This window comes from Cheilinus undulatus, linkage group 15 (assembly GCF_018320785.1).
Source record: "Cheilinus undulatus linkage group 15, ASM1832078v1, whole genome shotgun sequence".
Lineage (NCBI taxonomy): Eukaryota > Metazoa > Chordata > Actinopteri > Labriformes > Labridae > Cheilinus > Cheilinus undulatus.
In genome coordinates, this window is record NC_054879.1 from 44,869,564 (window position 1) to 44,886,549 (window position 16,986).

The window sequence follows — 16,986 nt, forward strand, 5'->3', positions numbered from 1 at the left end:
TCACTCACGTCGCTGCGGATATTTGAGTCGAGCAGCAACAGTGAGAAAAGTAGTTCCACATGATTTTTCTGTCCTCTCAGACTGTCATGGAGTCGCTGAGGAGAAACCAGCGTTCCCCCCCAGTGCTGTGTTGTCTTGTCGTGTTGTGTTTGCAGCTGCAGTTGTGTTTGGCTGGAGGTAAGGACTCTGCTTTAAGTGTTGTGTTGCGGACGTAGCCATGCTTGTTGAACTTAGCTAAACGTAGGCCTGCGTAACAGCCAGCGTCCTTCAACTTCTTTGCTGCTGTATTTGTTTAATGTCGAGTTTAATGACGTTTAAAACCCGACAGGAGGACATTGGTAACAGAAAAACTCTCCTGAATGTCGACATGCTGTTGTGCAATATGAAAACACAACTTTTGAACTGGCGTTGTGTCACACTCCTACAGGAATTTATAACCTCATTAAAAGTTGTTTTCCCGCTGTTGCGAAACACTTTTTTATTCTGTAAAGTTTAAAATAATCCTGTTTGACGCTTTCTGTTGAGAGTAATGCAGGACTGCATTCCTTGCATTCAGCCTTGAGGCGCCTAATATGGATAATTTACATCGAACCGAAGCTCATTAGGTCAGAAACTCCACTGTTTTATAACTACTTCAATGAAAATAAACGCACGAGCTGGAATAATGACGCTAACGTAACCTGCTTTAACACTGCTGAAAAGTTCCGTCAGAAATAAAGTGGCACAAGTCTGACATGCGGAGAAACAACTGAAATGAAAAAATCAATCCGGAAAATCAAGGCAGAAAGAGGAACACAGGTTTCAAGTTGAAACTTGGTCTGTTTATTATTATTATTTTTATTATTTTAGTCTTTTATACTCTGTATTTGGGAGCTGTAGAGATAATATAGCTTCATTATAACAGATCTGTTACGTTTGAGAATATTCTAGAGCTGGGCGATTATGTCAAAAATCAAAATCACCATTAATTGAACTTTTTACCTCGATTACGATTGCTGAACGTTTATCCTGCCCCCCCCAACCCCGACTCTGTTTGTGCTGTAAGTATTGTATCATTTTAAAACGCCTAACTGACAGGAACGTGAATTTGTGTATGGATATTTTTTAAACCGCTAAAATCAAAAAACACATCAGCTGAAATGAAAATTTTTTTTTAACAATTTTCCTAGAAAAGCAGAACTAAATGACTTGTATTTCTTGCTAGCAAAATAAATTATTTCATACTATAGTATAGAAAGTAGAAAATAATTCTGCTACTTGCTTTGCACAGTCAGCTCCATGTTCTAGTTTTGGGCACCGTCCACACGGAGACAAAAATGATATATTGCCGTTTCATTTTGAAAAAGTTTTCCTTAAAGACGGGATCATTTCAGGAAATATCTGCGTAAGCACAGAATCACCGAAAAGGACTGAAAACGCTGTAGTGCATATGCCAAGCCTGTATGTGGCGCTGTAACACTGCCACGGATATACACCAAAACATTGAACTTAAGAACATCTGGTGTGTGCGTTTCGCAGTGGTGGTAAAGGAGCGTCAGATTTTGCTGTAAAAGCCATAACAAGCTCAGTAGCTTCTGCAGCACGTACACAACCCTGTAATCCGCCATTGTTGTTTTGGCCTGACGGGTGCAGGCGTCTTAAGAGAGCTACGCTATGTGTGATGTAATTGTATCAAGAAAGATGCTGTTAGCCATCCACGCAGAGACGAAACTGTTGTCGTTTACAGATTTGTGCACTCTGGGACCCGGTTTCAAAAAGTATCATTTACAGTCATCCAAAACAGTGTCAAGTGACCTCTTCTTTTGGGTTTCCAGCAGGCTACATGCCTTTTGACACCTAGCTGCCTATCACATATCTACACAGCCTGTGGTTTGTTTTTAAGGGGATGGTACATTATTAGAGAGAGAATTGTAAGGGGAAAATAACTGAAATAATTGACATGGCAAGTTAGAGGCTGTAAATGTTCTGATTATTTTTTAGTTAATTTCCCAATCCTAGAATATAAGTATATATAAGTAATTTCAGTGTGCTCTAAGCCTAAAGTCATTTATTTCTATCATCTGAAATGTCGTGATTTGTGTTATTTTGTCAGTTATGATTGTTTGTAGGAGCTGTAGCTGTTATTGAAAAGGGAATAAAATTCTTAATTAGCATTTTTTTCTTTTAAATTATCTTGACTTTTTAAAGCCTTAACAGCTTACTTGATCAACTCCTAAAACTGTCAGCAGATTATCTGATTTAAGAAATAATCAGATCAAAGATTAACATGATTTGGTATTCACTAAACAAGCCCTAAAGATGCAGCGGAACTTAAAAATAGTGGTGACTTGTAGGGCTGGGCAATTAGTCACAAATTAGATTAAATCACAATATGGCCTGCTGCAATTTGTAAATTTTGTAAATTGCAGCAGGCTGTATTGTAGGCGGAGGCGGAGGGAATCACTTCCTGTTTTCCTGCTGCTATGGTGTAGCTCTGTGCAGTTTCTCATGCTAATAGAGCTAGGGCTAAATTATTTATTTTCCTTCATTTCTGGGATCATGCAGTTTTATTTTTACCACAAAAGACATTTTGTATATCATTATTAATGCACATCAGCTCCAAATATCGGTCATCAGTCTCGTGAATTACGAACAATCTGTATCGCGTGATGATTGTATTTTTTAGTCAGTAGTTCCAACCATACCACCAGACTTTCAGATTCTCTCAGTCAGTGGTTCTAAACTGGTTTGGCCTCAGGACCAGCCACCAACTCCTTTAGTGAGAAATCACCACCCAAACTTCAGAAACATTAATAAACTGTATTCATTCAAATGTATTCAGTGAAAATGCTGCATTTTGGACCTTAGATGGAACAAAACTGAAAGAGAGACAGGACAAAACAAACATGCCTAAAAAGCACAGCATCCCAAAACCCCCATGGGAAAACATTAGGGATGCACGATATTGGATTTTTTGCCAATATCCGATATGCCGTTATTTATAGATTCATTTTAACCGATATCGATATTTGAGGGTTTGACATAACTAAAAATTCTGTCCTTTTAACACTATTTTAGGGTTGAGGATGAAAGAAACAAACTTTTTTTTTTCTTAAAACACACTTTAACCCATTAAAGCCTGAAAACACACATTATAGCTGGAAATTTTTAATTTTTTGTAACTGAAATGTTTATTTCATTTTCTACTGAAATCCAAAAAATCCAAATTTCCATAAAATATAACATACATATTTTTATGTATCTCATTGATACATTAGGTGTTTTTGGTAACTGATAATCCCTTGAGGGCATTTTTATCATTTTTCAGATTGTATTCAGAAGGTTATTTTTTGTAATTTATGATCATATTGATTACTTTACTTTCCTTTATACTTTATTCCAGACCCATAGGTCCATATCTGTATACATAAAAAACATACAATAAGCAACAACAACAAACATCAACCAATGAATAAAACCGCAGATCGCTGATTAGATAGAGGTATCATAAAAGTATGTATCAAATATGGTATAACAGGCTTTAAGGGGTTAAAGTTTAAAGAATGAGAGTGAATAAAGGAAAAGATCTCAACTTACACAGATCTGTTGGTCCAGCCTAAAACAACACTAATTTATTAGTATATATGGCCAAATCTTACTGTTGCTGATATGCATGGCCAAAATATTGGATGTAAATGCCGGCAAAAATGTTGATATCTGTCCATACGATATCTAGCTGATAAATGTGTGCATCCCTAGAAAACATGCATGCATTTTATTTTATTCTGTTTCCTGTGATTACATGTTTACTTTTGTTGTTTTGCAGAAATGTACACATTGTAAAGGGAAAACCAGCTTTGTAATCCCAAAATGATGAGATGAATAAGTTTAGAAAACAGCTAAACTGTCTGCTTCACCATAGCAAACAGAGTGAAATAAAATGCATGACTATGTCTGCTCAGGGCTTCTATACCGTACATTATTAACTTTTTCCAGACATAGTTATGACCCACCAGTTGAGAACCACTTCTAAAGGTCATGTGCAAATCTTCCCATAACTGTTTTGTCTCCTGTTACCCAGACTGCCCTGCAGATGGACGCACCTGGGTGCCATTTGGAGACAGATGCTACCACTTTGTCCATGGAGATGAAGATAAAGCCAAAATCTACTCCTTTGAAGGGGCTAAATCTCTCTGCCAAGGATTTGGTACCTCAGAGCTTATTTTCAATTTTTTTTCTCTAGTTTATTCTAAGACGGTGTCTAATTCTCCTGTCATGCAATGCTTTGCTGTTCTTTCAGAGCTTCTGACCATCCAGAGTGCAGAGGAGAATGACTTTGTCATTAATTATAGCCCTGAGGTGTGGAAAGGTGTTGTCAACGTGTGGCTGGGAATGTATTATGACACCAACAGTAAGTACCATGTGACTGAGCGGCTGCGGGAAAAACATTTTCATAAGATACAATCTGATCCCCTAAAAGAGATCATTTTCTTTTTAATGCAGTACTTTAATATTCATGCAAAGTCTCAGATTTTATTTATCATTTTGATTATGTTGTGGTTGATGTACTGTTAAGTAAGAGAGGGAATTGCAGGGTAAGTCATGATGCATTACACAGCATGTGACCCAAGACAGTATGAATATTATGATACAGCAATCCTGCAATACAATCCAATAATTACAGACCAATCTCTGAACTCTCCTGCCGGGGAAAAGTAGAAAAATCACTGGTAAACAAGCAACTATTTAAATGGGAAATATTAAACACTTTTCACTTTTTCAGGCTTTTCTAACAAAAATATGTACCCCTGGCCTGTCCACAGCCCCCCTCAAAATTCTCCAAGAAAGCCAAATTTGTATGCTACAGTAGGAAATCCGTCAGGCATTTTCTCACAGACCTTGAATGATGAATTAAAAGATGACTTTAAAAGGGTAAAGTGCAGAATTAATATGTGTATTCACTGGCTTACTGTCTTAATTTCTTTTCATCTCTGACATGTTATTCCGCTGCCAACTTTTTGTGCAATTAACTTTCATTCATTCAGGTGCTACCATTTAAACTAAAATATGAGCATTTGCCACCTGTGTTTCATTGACTCTTATATGACTTAGAATGGTTAATAAAGTTCTATAAAGTTCCTTTTTTTAACTTTAACCCTTGTAGGACTTTTTGTCCTAGTCATTGCCAGTGAAAGCATGCTTTTGACTCTTGAAACAGTAGTTTGTAAGAAAGTCTTTGCTCTAGTATTTCCACCATCACACAGTTAACGGAACCTCGAGCAGCGGCTGGTAGTCTTGCTGTCAGTCAAGCTTGAGTTCTGATGGTGCACATGCTGTGTTTCTTGTCAGGCGAAGACATGAAGTGGTTCGGTGACAACCCTGTGCAGTTCACTAACTGGGAGAGCAGCGATTCTCCAACAGACCTGGTGCCTGTGGATTCATGTGTGGCTCTGAACAGCAAGACAGGAAAGTGGGAAAACGTCAGCTGCATGGATGACTTGGAGAATGGAGTCGTTTGTGAGACGAATCAGAGTGAGTTCAGGGTCCAGAATTGATGTAGGCACTTTGAAAAAGCTGTTTCAGAGTTTCTGAGAGTTGGTGTGATGATTTTCAGTTCGCTTTGCTTAAAGTATGGTGGAACTGTTTTTCTCAAGCTTCATTGTGTTTTTCTTTCTTCAGAGGCAGAGGAAGCCAAACAAAGTAGGTCAAACCTTTGAGCGTTTCTGTTTCTTTACGTACTCCTGTGTGAATTTGTGTTTATAGCACTAAACTTCCTTACATTGTTACTTGTCCTCCCTCAGAGCCCAGCCCGCTGCTGTCCGCCCTGGTCATTCTCAGCGTGGTAGTCATCGTGGGAGTCTCTGCAGTTATTTGGTTCCTGCATCAGAAGCACAGTCTGGGCTCCACCATTGTGACGGCGTTCGAGTACCACCCTCCATTCCGAGTTCTTGACACGGACCGGTCGTGCCTGGTGGAGGCCGAGGAGACTGACAGCGTGCCCTAGGAGAACTTTCTCCTTTTTGCCACAAACAGGAAACAGCAGGTCCCGCTTTGGTGGGTGGGTGTTCATGCAAAGACAGGTCCAGAAGTAGTTTAAGGTTCATGTCATGAATCAGAATAAATTAGTGCTGAAAACTGACGCCATGCTTCATAAAATACTAGCCCTTTGCAACTTCTGCTGTTTCTGTTATCTGCACATATGATCGGTCAACTGTAACTTTTTGTAAATGGTGCATTTTCATCTGTAACCTGATCTACCCAAAGTATGCATTTGATGATTTAATATTAGGTTAATTCTAGGCACACTAAGTCTTGGAAAGCGTTTGGCATAACTGTCTCTCTGTTGCATGTTAAAACTTGCTTCCAATAGCACATTTAAAGGGAGCAGGGGCTCTAAATGGAGACAAGCTTTCCTAAGTTTTATTATTTTCTCACTATAGCAAATTTACCATAGCATTCCTACAGACTTGGGAGACAAACAAGAGGGTAACTAAATGTAGAATGCAGTTGAATGCAGCAAAAAGTAACATCCTGTAGCACAGTCGTAGATATTTCACTCTCTGTGTGTCAAAAATGGATTCTGCATTTCAGATGATACAAGCAACCACATAAAACCATAGAAAAGTTAGGATTATATTCATAAACTTGCATGACAGCCATCAAGAACATAATATATAACTAGAAACTACAGAAACACGATGATGCATGAAGTAACTTTTTGTTAAATTAGTGCACTGTCCCTTTAAGCAGTATTCAAAGAAGCACAAATTCTTAATCCCTTGGGCACATATAAGTAGCTTTATCAAAACAGAAGCCTAGCTGTAGTTACAACAATCGTCATATTCACTCAGAGCATGTATATTAAGTAGGAATGTAGCAACGCCTCACGGAACATTTCAAAATCAATACAAATGTTCTATTTAGAGTAGCGAGACAAGAATATATCTCTTTTCATAACCAGCAGAGTATGCTTTCTACTTGATGTCTGATAGCTCCCACTGCACACAGAGGCACTGCCCAAAACGCATTGTTAATGCAAAGTGAACACAGGGTCAAAGACAGGGCCGAAGCAAGTGAAGATTTTTGATCTCTGTTTCTATGTAACCCAAAGATGAAAGATTTACTCATATTTGTAAGGAAAAATAAGGACAAGGATAAAGTCTCATTTTTACTTTCAGAATTGAAATTACAGTAATTTATTGGTAGATAAATGCACCTTGATTCAACGTCTTTATTAAAAATATATATATTCTGATAAGATCTTGTCACCTACTATTGTGTACATGCCAATCCATGAGGTTTTTCTTTGTATTGTTCAGATCAGTGGTTCTCACATCCACCACCTACTGTAATGTGAAGTAGGGCTGAACCATTTTGGAAAATAATCTGTGATCCCCCCCCCCCCCCCATTATTGTGATTTGACATGCTATTATTTCTTAACTCTTTTATTCCTAAACTAGGGCTGAACAATTCTTTAAAAATATCTAATTCTGATGAATTTGACTCATATTGCAAATTAGATATGAATTGTCGTATTGAACGGTTTTTGTCATTCTCATATTTAATAAAAGAAAATTACAAAAATGAAGGTAGGATTTTTTTGTAGACTATTCTTAAAAAAAAGACACTTGAATGATGGTGTGACACAAATTTCAGGTCAAAGAAATATTGCCCCTTCTGCGATTTGAAAATTGCAGCAGACCATATTGTGATTTAATCTAAGGCTGTGTCCGAAACCACTCACTCATTCCCTACTCCCTATCCACTCTATAGTGAGCAGCATAGTGGACTATATAGTGGACTCAACTGCAAAACACAAAAATGATTTCGGACACTACTCCGGCCACGGGCGATGACGTCATTGCTATCTTACAATTAAAACGTTTAGCAACAGTGGCTCGTAGATTTCCATGACAATGGCTGAGGATTGAAAATAACGGTACAGTTTCACTGGAAACTGATACTAAATGTGATGTCTTTTCCCCCCAAAAATAAAAATACTGATAGATTAAAAAAAGTTTTGTGTCTTTAGTGACAAAATAATATACATTTTTGTGTCTACTATCACTTACTTTTGCATAAAGATGACGGTCTAATGTCTTGTAATCGTCATGGGGGAAAAGTTACTCTGTTTTGAATCCTTAACATTTTCTCACAGATTTGGTAAAACCAACAAACAAAAAAGCATTTAAAAAATTTTTATATGTTCCTGTGCTCCTCTCATTCGTCCGTCATGTTTGAGAGCAGCAACCGTGATGCATTATGGTAAATATTGCTGGGCTAGTGAGCATCGGTTGTTCACTACTTTTCACAATGCATTGTGGGAAAGAGTGAGTGCACTGTATGGTGAATAACAACACTTACTCAGACACCACTACGATATATAGTGAATAAGGAGTGATTTCGGACACAGCCTACTTTTGGAGTAATTGCACAGCCCTAATGTGAAGTAGGGACCCAAATTTCTGATTTTTATCAAATTAATTCAACAAAAAATGTTGAAATTTGGACCTTGAAAGAAACACAACAAAGGCTGAACAAAGAGACTTGCTAACACTTTGGGATGACATGCAATGCAAACATTGTATTTCACCATTATAATACATTTTGGTTGTTTTTTTTTGAAAGGTGACAAGACATTTACAAATTATCATATGAAAACTAACTTCCTTTAAAATATTTCCATCCAAGATAACAGGAAAAATAAGTGAAGATCTCAAGAAAACAATCAGAATTTACTAATTTTCCAGCAAAAGAAAGTATGCAGCAAGGTTATAATAGTTAACTAAAACTAAGTAACTAAAACTAAAATTCAAAAATCATTTTTGTTAACAGAAACTAAATAAAAACTAAGCTTTACCAAAACAACGAAAAGTAACTGAAACTGTATAGTGCGCTTACAAAACTAACTAAAATAGAAATAGAGACATATCCTAGTATCATAGTATCACCATATCCTTAGTTTTAGTCTTTGATACAACCATACTGACTCGCACCTACACACAAGTCTGGGGAGAGTTAAATTGCCTGATCTGATTGGTTAAGACTACACACAGTGGTAGTTTTATGTCTGGAATTGAATTCAAACATCATCATTAAGTAAATAAAATAAGTTAAGAGTAGCCTGTTTGAATATGTTTTTAAAAATGTATGACCCTCACTCAGTCCCAACATCTATCCGTAATAAACTAAAAATAATAAAAACTAAACTAAAACGAAGCATTTTCGCAAAATATAAAACTAAACTAACAAACCAGCAGTCAAAAGTAATAAAAACTAAACTGAAATTGAATACAGAAAGTGAAAATGAAATAGAAATAAAGACTAAAGAAAAATCCCAAAGTATTATAACCCTGCGGATAGATGTCTGCCTAGGGCTTCGATATCAGAGATATTTTACCTTTTTAATTTTTCATGAAACTGGGCCACGACCCACTGAAAACATCCCCGTGGCCCACTTTTGGGTCCCGACCCAGCAGTTGAGAACCACTGGTTTAGATCACTAGAATGAAGGAAAAGAGTTAGTGCATATTACTTGTTTTTCCAGGGAATATCACGACTGATTTCCTTGTATCTGAAGCCTGAGATAGAATTTAAGTGTGGCACAGGTTGAAGACGAACCAAAATAAAACAATGAGAGCAAGATCTGTAAAATCATGCCAGTAATCAATCTGCTCTCATTTATTAAAGAATGTTCTAAAAATTGCCAGCATGAGAAAATAAGCTAAAGAAATGTTCAATCTGCCCTTGATCTACAGCTCAAGAGATGTGTGTATTTTGTTGATGTTTGATGTTCCCTCTGAAATTAAGGCTTGGCATTATCGGAGGTATGTTTTTAGAAAGTTGTCATGATTTTGGTGTTAATAAATCCTCAAAGGATTTGAAAGACAATCTTGGCTGTGTGATGTATATGAAGCATTGTTTAAGATACCCTCCTGTTAGCATCATACACAGCATGAATGCTTTTGTGCAATATGTAAGAGTAGTTCTGTAGGATCTGAGCCCTTGTGTTTTTCATAAATAAAGAATGTTTGACCACAAGAACTTTTTTCTTTATTGAACTGATCTGACACAGGAAGATTCCAGAAAAGTCGCCTTCCTCTCAGTCTTGGTTTTTTAAAGATTGTGCAAGCTGGAGGAGAAAAAGGAACTATTTCTCCCCTTCCAGTGTGATCTATATAAAACATGCCAGCTAAATATATATGTCAATCCATAATTGAAGAGAAAAGGATGAATTAGGACACCAAAATTGGGGATGGAGTCTAATTAGTTCTGAGAGGAGATCTAAATCACTGTCATGTGAGATGTGTCACTCCCTCCAAATGTCCAGTGGCTCTGTCCACATCTCAGTGTGAGCCTGAGATAAAAACAGAACCGAGAGAAGTCAGCAGGAAATCTTTCCGTTCAGTCACTTATTTTTAGACTGTAAGAAGTTTGTCATCATATGAAAAATTCTCTGCATGTACCTCTTTGTTCTGAGTATTTTTCTTTGTGTTTTTAACAAATGTTGAGGGCTTTATAAGCTGACATTTATCAGTGCAGCACAAACAGAGAACCATAAGAGTCAGGGTTTCCTTTGAGTGTTTCAAGTCACTTCTAGATTTGGCCACAAGGTGGGACAGTGAATCACATTTCTGTCAAATCCCATCCCTGCCTTTTAGAGGGATTTTCTTCCACTTGTTATGAGGGCCAGAAAAACAGAAAATAATCAGTCTGAAGAGGCATAGGGACTCACAGGTCTTACTCAAACCTGAAATTCTAACTCACTTTTTATAGTCATGTTGTAATCCGCAGGTCAGAAATACTGTTTGAAATGAGGAAAATATTTCATAAAAACAGAGATGGATGCTAAGTCTCTGATTGGGGGGCTTGAAAGTCAGAAAATTAGCAGTGATGCTAATCAAAGATTGTATAACATTCTCACTTTTGCCGCCAGATATAATCTATTGTTACTATGGATAGGTGATAAGAGCCTTCTGTTAAAGCATGGAGTAAATTAATATTAGAACTAGTTCCCAGGGGCCGGATTCTAACCTGAGAGCCTAACAGGGTCAACATTCAACCAGAAACTGTCAACCTCATTTTCATCAGGAATAAATTATGGAATAAAAAGATGGCACTAATGAAAAATGATTTTGCGATTTAAAAAAGGTCAAAATGATGCATTTAAAGGCTTAAAATCCAAGATAAAAAATCAAACTTAAAAGTTCCAAAGGTCAAAACACGGAATTAAGTCAAAATAATTACTTTTAAAGGCAAATACAGTGCTTAACAAATTTATTAGACCACCACCCAAAGTAAGGTTTATGCCACAGCTGCCCTAAACTAACAGCATTGGTAATTACCAAAATCATTTTTGATGTTTCTGCAATGGTTAATACACCAATATGTAGAAGCTCTTTAACCCAAATGATGTTTTTAATGCTAAAATAGAATTATTATTGTTATCCATGAATTTTCAAATTTACTGATTTACAAAAAAACTGAAAAAATAATAAAGCACATTATTATTTCTTGATTAATATGTCAAATTATAGTTATTTACTTGCATTTCTGAACAGAAAAATGAGTTTTAGTGGTTGAATGTTATGCTTGATTCATTTCTGACTTCTCAGAGAAGCCCTGTGAGCCGGCTCAAATTTGGGTGAATTCAGTTTGAAATTCCTCATTCCTGTTCAAAATGGTAAAACGTGGAGAGCTGACTGAAAATGAAAGAGTCCGCATTAAAGCACTTCATGATAGTGGGTAGTCTTTGAGACAAATATGAATGGTGGTCTAATGAATTTGTTAAGCACTGTATATGAGATAGAAAGTCAAAACCATGAGTTTTATAAGTCAAAATATAAGATAAAATTCAAAATTATGAGTTTAAATCTCAAAATTTAAGTTTAGATTTTAAATTGTGAGTCTTAAAGGTCAAAATAAATGATTAAAAGTCAAAGTTAGGAGTTGAAAAGGTCAAAATTAGAGATAAAAATTCTAAATCATGAGTTTAAAGAGTCAAAATATGAGATAAAAGTCAAACTCATTAGTTTAAGACGTAATTATGAGACTGCAAAATTGAAAATACGATTCCCAACTTTTTATATAGTAACTGCTACTCTACTTTTTAAAACCTGTTTGACTTAAGAATATTGTAAAAGATCAAAGTTAACAATACATTTTTATGCTGGAGGAAATCTGCAGACCTCACGTTGGTGGGCCAGTTATAGTAAAAATATGATATGACCTTGTGGGCCGGGTATAACTGTACCACCGGCTGGATTTGGCCCCCAGGCCTTGAGTTTGACACCTCTGCCTTAGAGCAGTGATTCCCTAAGTGTGGGCCCTGGAGGTACTGCAGGGGGGCGCTACAATAAATTAAGCATAGTGTTTGAACTTGAAATTGTGTTTTAAATTGTCATGAAATACTTGATCACATGTAATGCTTTCAAAAAACTCTGGGAGTAATAAAACATAAGTGGAAGATTCAACAGCATGGCACCTTTTATCTTTTATTTTGTCTTCGCAGAGCTGGTGTCACAGTTCAACTGGGGTCGGATTAACTGGGGACACTTTGTTATACATTCAACTACCCTGCTCACTTCCTGATGATAAAGATTTGGGCTATAATTTTCTTTTGAGACATTAATGTTCCAATGAAAGAGTTTATGAAACATGCATAAAGAGATGAGTATTAGAAAATCAAGGCGACTTTGCAGATCCCTGATCAAAATAAGCCCATTAACTGTACCTTGTAATGTTGCAAATGTTTTTCCCAATAACAAATATCTCTGGATTTGGAATGAAATTCTCTGTATGCTAAATAAAACACAAAAATATTTGAATTATATTGGAGCTGATCTCTATGCCTTTATTTGAAAAAGTTTTATATAACAGTATTCTAACCTGTTAAAAGCATTGTTTGTTTTGTTTTGTTTTTTGTGTATACTTGTTGATTTATGGCATCATTGCTTCAATATGTGCTTGTTTTTTATTGTGAAAAAATTAAGAGTATTTCATAAACATTTTGGAAAATGAATAAAAACCTGGTCAGAAAAAAGTATACATTGACATGAAGGCATATTTATCTCAGAGTTGTCTTATTTTTGGAGAAATATCAGTTAAATTAAATTTTGTAAGTCAAGGGTGTCCAAACTTTTTCCAGAAATTTTAAGGATGCTGGGACCACTTTTATATATCTCACGTTGATATTAAAGTTAGTAAAACCATTCTAATGTTGGTTAAGATATGCTCAGTGATTGGGTATGCTTAAATGGCTAGCTGATGGCTGACAAGGAAAACTGCCAATCATTTTAAGGATTTTGGGGAGGCCAATCATTTTCCAGGGGGGCCAAGTCAGCTCTGGCTACCACTGGCCCTGCCCCTGGAACATCATTGGTGCTGCTATTTGCTGCTGTAATCCCTTAGGGCATTATAAATCAAGATGTCTTATTATTTGGCTGTGAAAAATTTTACTATTTATAGTGTCATCTCAATTTAGTCCTGTAAAAACAGCTTTAAATCCGTGTCAAAATGTTTGTTTACAGAATTAGCATGGTTGCACTGCCTTGAAGAATAATTCAGTGCAGCACAAGCTTCATGCTCTGTTGAGAGACATATTTTATCTAATTTAAAGAATTTTTGTGGGGCCGATCAAAAATGGGCCGCGGGCCACATTTGGCCCCTGACCATAATTTTGACACCCCTGTTGTGAGTTAGAAGCTCTAATTCTTTATATTAGCAAATACACCGTAACTTAGGGATTTTTTTCTGTAACTCACTAAAGTGTATTTCCTGTTAAACGGTGCTTTTGGATTTATAGCCACCGAGAGGCTGTTGTCTCTTAACAACAGCTGGTACAGCCTATTTTCCTCAAATAATAGGCACAGAATTTCATTCACACATCTGCACACTGAAGCAGGAAGAGATCTGAACTGTCCCAGACTGAGGATGGTAATTGGACATGCAGTGATATGCATGAATAAGATAGGACGTACAGTAGCAGGATAGATTGAATAAAAAGAAGAATCCTGCTGGATCATGATAGAAATTCATCCAGCCTAAAGTCAGATTATAAATCAATAAATTATCAGTTTGAGCAAATTAACTAAGACATAAACATCTGAGCTTAAATTAAAGGCTTCATAAGCCGTTTACAATGTTTAACTTGTGAATAAACTAAACTGAAACACTTCCTATAGTCAGGGTGAAAACAGCACATACTTCATACAGGTTTTAACAGACGACTTCACATCATCCCCATTTTAGCTTTTTCACACTGGCTCCCTGTTAGTTTAAGAACTGATTTAAAGATTTTACTCATTTAAAGCACTTAAAGGTCTGCCTTCAAGCTATTTAACAGAACTTTTAACCCCCTATCAGCCAGCCTGCAGCCTTAGATCCTCAGATGGGGGCCTCCTGGTGACAGGGCCTTTTTCATTGGGGTCCCTCGACTTTGGAACGGCCTACCTGAGACGATAAGGTATCAGTAAGATCCTTTAAAATCCATCTTAAAATTCATTTTCATAGACTTGCTGTTATGAGATGTAATTGCCTGTCTTTTTTCATTTATCTGCTTTTTTTGTTTTACTCAATATCCTTTTTTTATCTTAAAGCTTTTATGTCTACTCTGTTCTGTTCTGGGTTTTGTGCCTTGATCTGGTTCTTATTGCCTACATTTCTTCTATTCTCTTATTTTATTTAGAGCATTTAACCCCTTCCTCCTCTTGCATTGTTTGTACCTTTTTAGCTTTTATACCTGTTTAAATCCTATTATTATTATCATTTTTTATTTTTTATTTAGATTGTTATTGTTTCCTTCAACATCTGGAACAGTATGAACACTTTTACAAGAGTTACTCATTTGCTCCAAGTAAAACAAAAGAGGGTAATACAACTATAACTGAACATGCAGGTAAGTTAACCGACTCTGTCATACACATTGCAATAACGGTATCTTAACCCATCACCCTGCACATTTACAAAAATAAAATATAAATGATTATGAAATCAACAATGCACAGACCAAAAAAGAGAAGTATCCAGGACACTGTACATAATAATGCTAATAATAATAATCTATTTCTTCTAATTCCTTTTACGCTATTTGGCCCTTAGACCTTTTTTTATATAAATGGGTGTAACTGTGTTGCCTGGATTTGTCTGAGGTTATCCTGAGTTTTTGATTTAATTGAATTTAGTTTTATTTCTAGATTTTTAAGTTTTTATTTTTCTTAATAATGATTTGATATATTCCCGGGTTTTTATAATGTGTCTCCTGGATTATCACGATGTTAGGGTTGTATTGTTGGCTGATTTTTTTATTGTTTTCCTCTATTGTTGGGCTTTTGTCTCTCTTGTTGTGATCTTATGCTAATGTCATGATGCTTTGTCTTATTTGTGATTCTGATTATTGCCAAAGTACTTTGTAAACCTCAGTTTTAAAGGCGCTATACAAACCAGCTTATTATTGTGATTACTTGACCTGCCTCCCTGGTTTCACCACAATCCGGTGTCTTTTAATTTCCTCGTGTTCTTCATAAATATAAACTATTTCTGTTAAGCTCATTCTCTGTTCATTTCCTGTGAGAGGTGTCTGGACAGACGTGTGCAGCATCTGTTTCTCATGTCCTGGAAGTGTCCGGTTTCTCCCTCATATGTCTGAACTGACAAGCTGCAATTAACACAGGAAACAATGGACAATATTTCAGTGAGTTAAATAGACTTTATAGTGAGAGATTCTAAACATAACTAGATGAATTTTCCAATTAATGATAGCCTAAATAGAATCAGTGTTATACTGAATGAAGTCTTAAATTTACTTTAATGATGTGGCGGATTTTAAGATTGACTCAGAGGTGTTGAAAACATTGGGTCAGAGATGTTAAAATGGCCTGAATGTGTGCAGCCTCACACCTGAACATGGATGCAAACTTAAGAGATGAAAGTACCCACTTTTCAGCTCTCACACTGTGCCATTTTCTAAATCAAACGCATATGCATCGCTGGAAGGCTTACGTGTTAAAGGGATCAGAGCATTGTGTGCTGACATGATTAAAATCTGTACAATTAAATATGTCACCAAAAAGAAAAAAATCAATGACAGTGAGTCCTGTGCCTTTGGGGTATGCTGCGCTTTCTGTAGACTGATAGAAAAATAATAATTAAAAAACAAAAGCAGCATCTTAATTTGTTTTCCATCAGTCTCCAGAGGGATCATCTTTGCTGTGTCTTTGGTATCTCATTATACTTTCTAATCAAGACTCTTTAAAAATCCCTTTAAAGGGGACAGACTGTTGCCCTTCCCCCAGCATGCTGCTGCATTGCAGCCATCGACTGCGACTTATTATGTTACAAATGTCCAAGGTAGGCTGACATTTTGATTGAACAATGTGAGGGAAAAACACAGCCGGAACAAAAAGGTTTTAAATGTGACAGCGCTCTGAACGCTCTCATTGCTCATCTCTCTAATGAAGATTGTCCAATACAATTAAAAAGCCAGGTATCCTGTGGCTGGGCTGATGAATTTATCAAATCATTCTCCCTCTCTCTTGCTCTCACCATGTGTGCTCATCCAGCCAGACGTGGGTTTCACTCAGTCCGGGCGGTGAGGGGCTCCTGTGGGCAGGAGAAGAAAAATCAATGAGCACAGGGGAAGGAAAGCAAGCAAATAAAGCTGTTTTAAATCACAAGTGCTGATCAAGGACTTTTTTTGAATTCAGAACAGGCCTTTGTGCTTTAATTACTGTTTCCAATTAGCTCGACCTTATGCACAGAGGACTGTAGCAAAAGGTGCAGATTCATGAACTGAAATCCACTTCATCCTCCAAAACACAAGCAAAAAGATCACACACTCTCAAATGAGTGCTGAAATATTTGCACGGTGTGATCTATCTCATTACAGCCGTCCGCATCTGCTGCACTGCTTTCATTACATTACACTGATGTGAAATTTTGTTAAGAGTTTAATAACCATATGCAGATTCTGAGCTTGCTTTACGGTCATAAAAGGGACGACTGTGGTC

The 16,986-nt window shown here is 36.6% G+C and overlaps 1 protein-coding gene across 1 annotated transcript; it reads left to right on the top strand.

Annotated features, from left to right (window-relative positions):
* On the top strand, window positions 1–7,646 carry cd302 (CD302 molecule). The gene is made up of 6 exons (XM_041807743.1): window positions 1–177; window positions 4,061–4,186; window positions 4,280–4,390; window positions 5,329–5,511; window positions 5,659–5,679; window positions 5,781–7,646. The coding sequence occupies exons 1-6, from the start codon at window positions 60–62 to the stop codon at window positions 5,981–5,983; spliced, it is 762 nt and encodes a 253-aa protein (XP_041663677.1). The 5' UTR covers window positions 1–59; the 3' UTR covers window positions 5,984–7,646.
* The last annotated feature ends 9,340 nt before the right edge of the window (window positions 7,647–16,986 follow it).

What these genes read in the sequence shown, in the direction of transcription:
- cd302 (XM_041807743.1), top strand. Translation starts at nt 60, where the DNA reads ATGATTTTTCTGTCCTCTCAGACTGTCATGGAGTCGCTGAGGAGAAAC. An exon ending in ATCTCTCTGCCAAGGATTTG is followed by an intron (nt 4,187 to 4,279) that starts GTACCTCAGAGC and finishes CTGTTCTTTCAG; the next exon opens with AGCTTCTGACCATCCAGAGT. An exon ending in AATGTATTATGACACCAACA is followed by an intron (nt 4,391 to 5,328) that starts GTAAGTACCATG and finishes GTTTCTTGTCAG; the next exon opens with GCGAAGACATGAAGTGGTTC.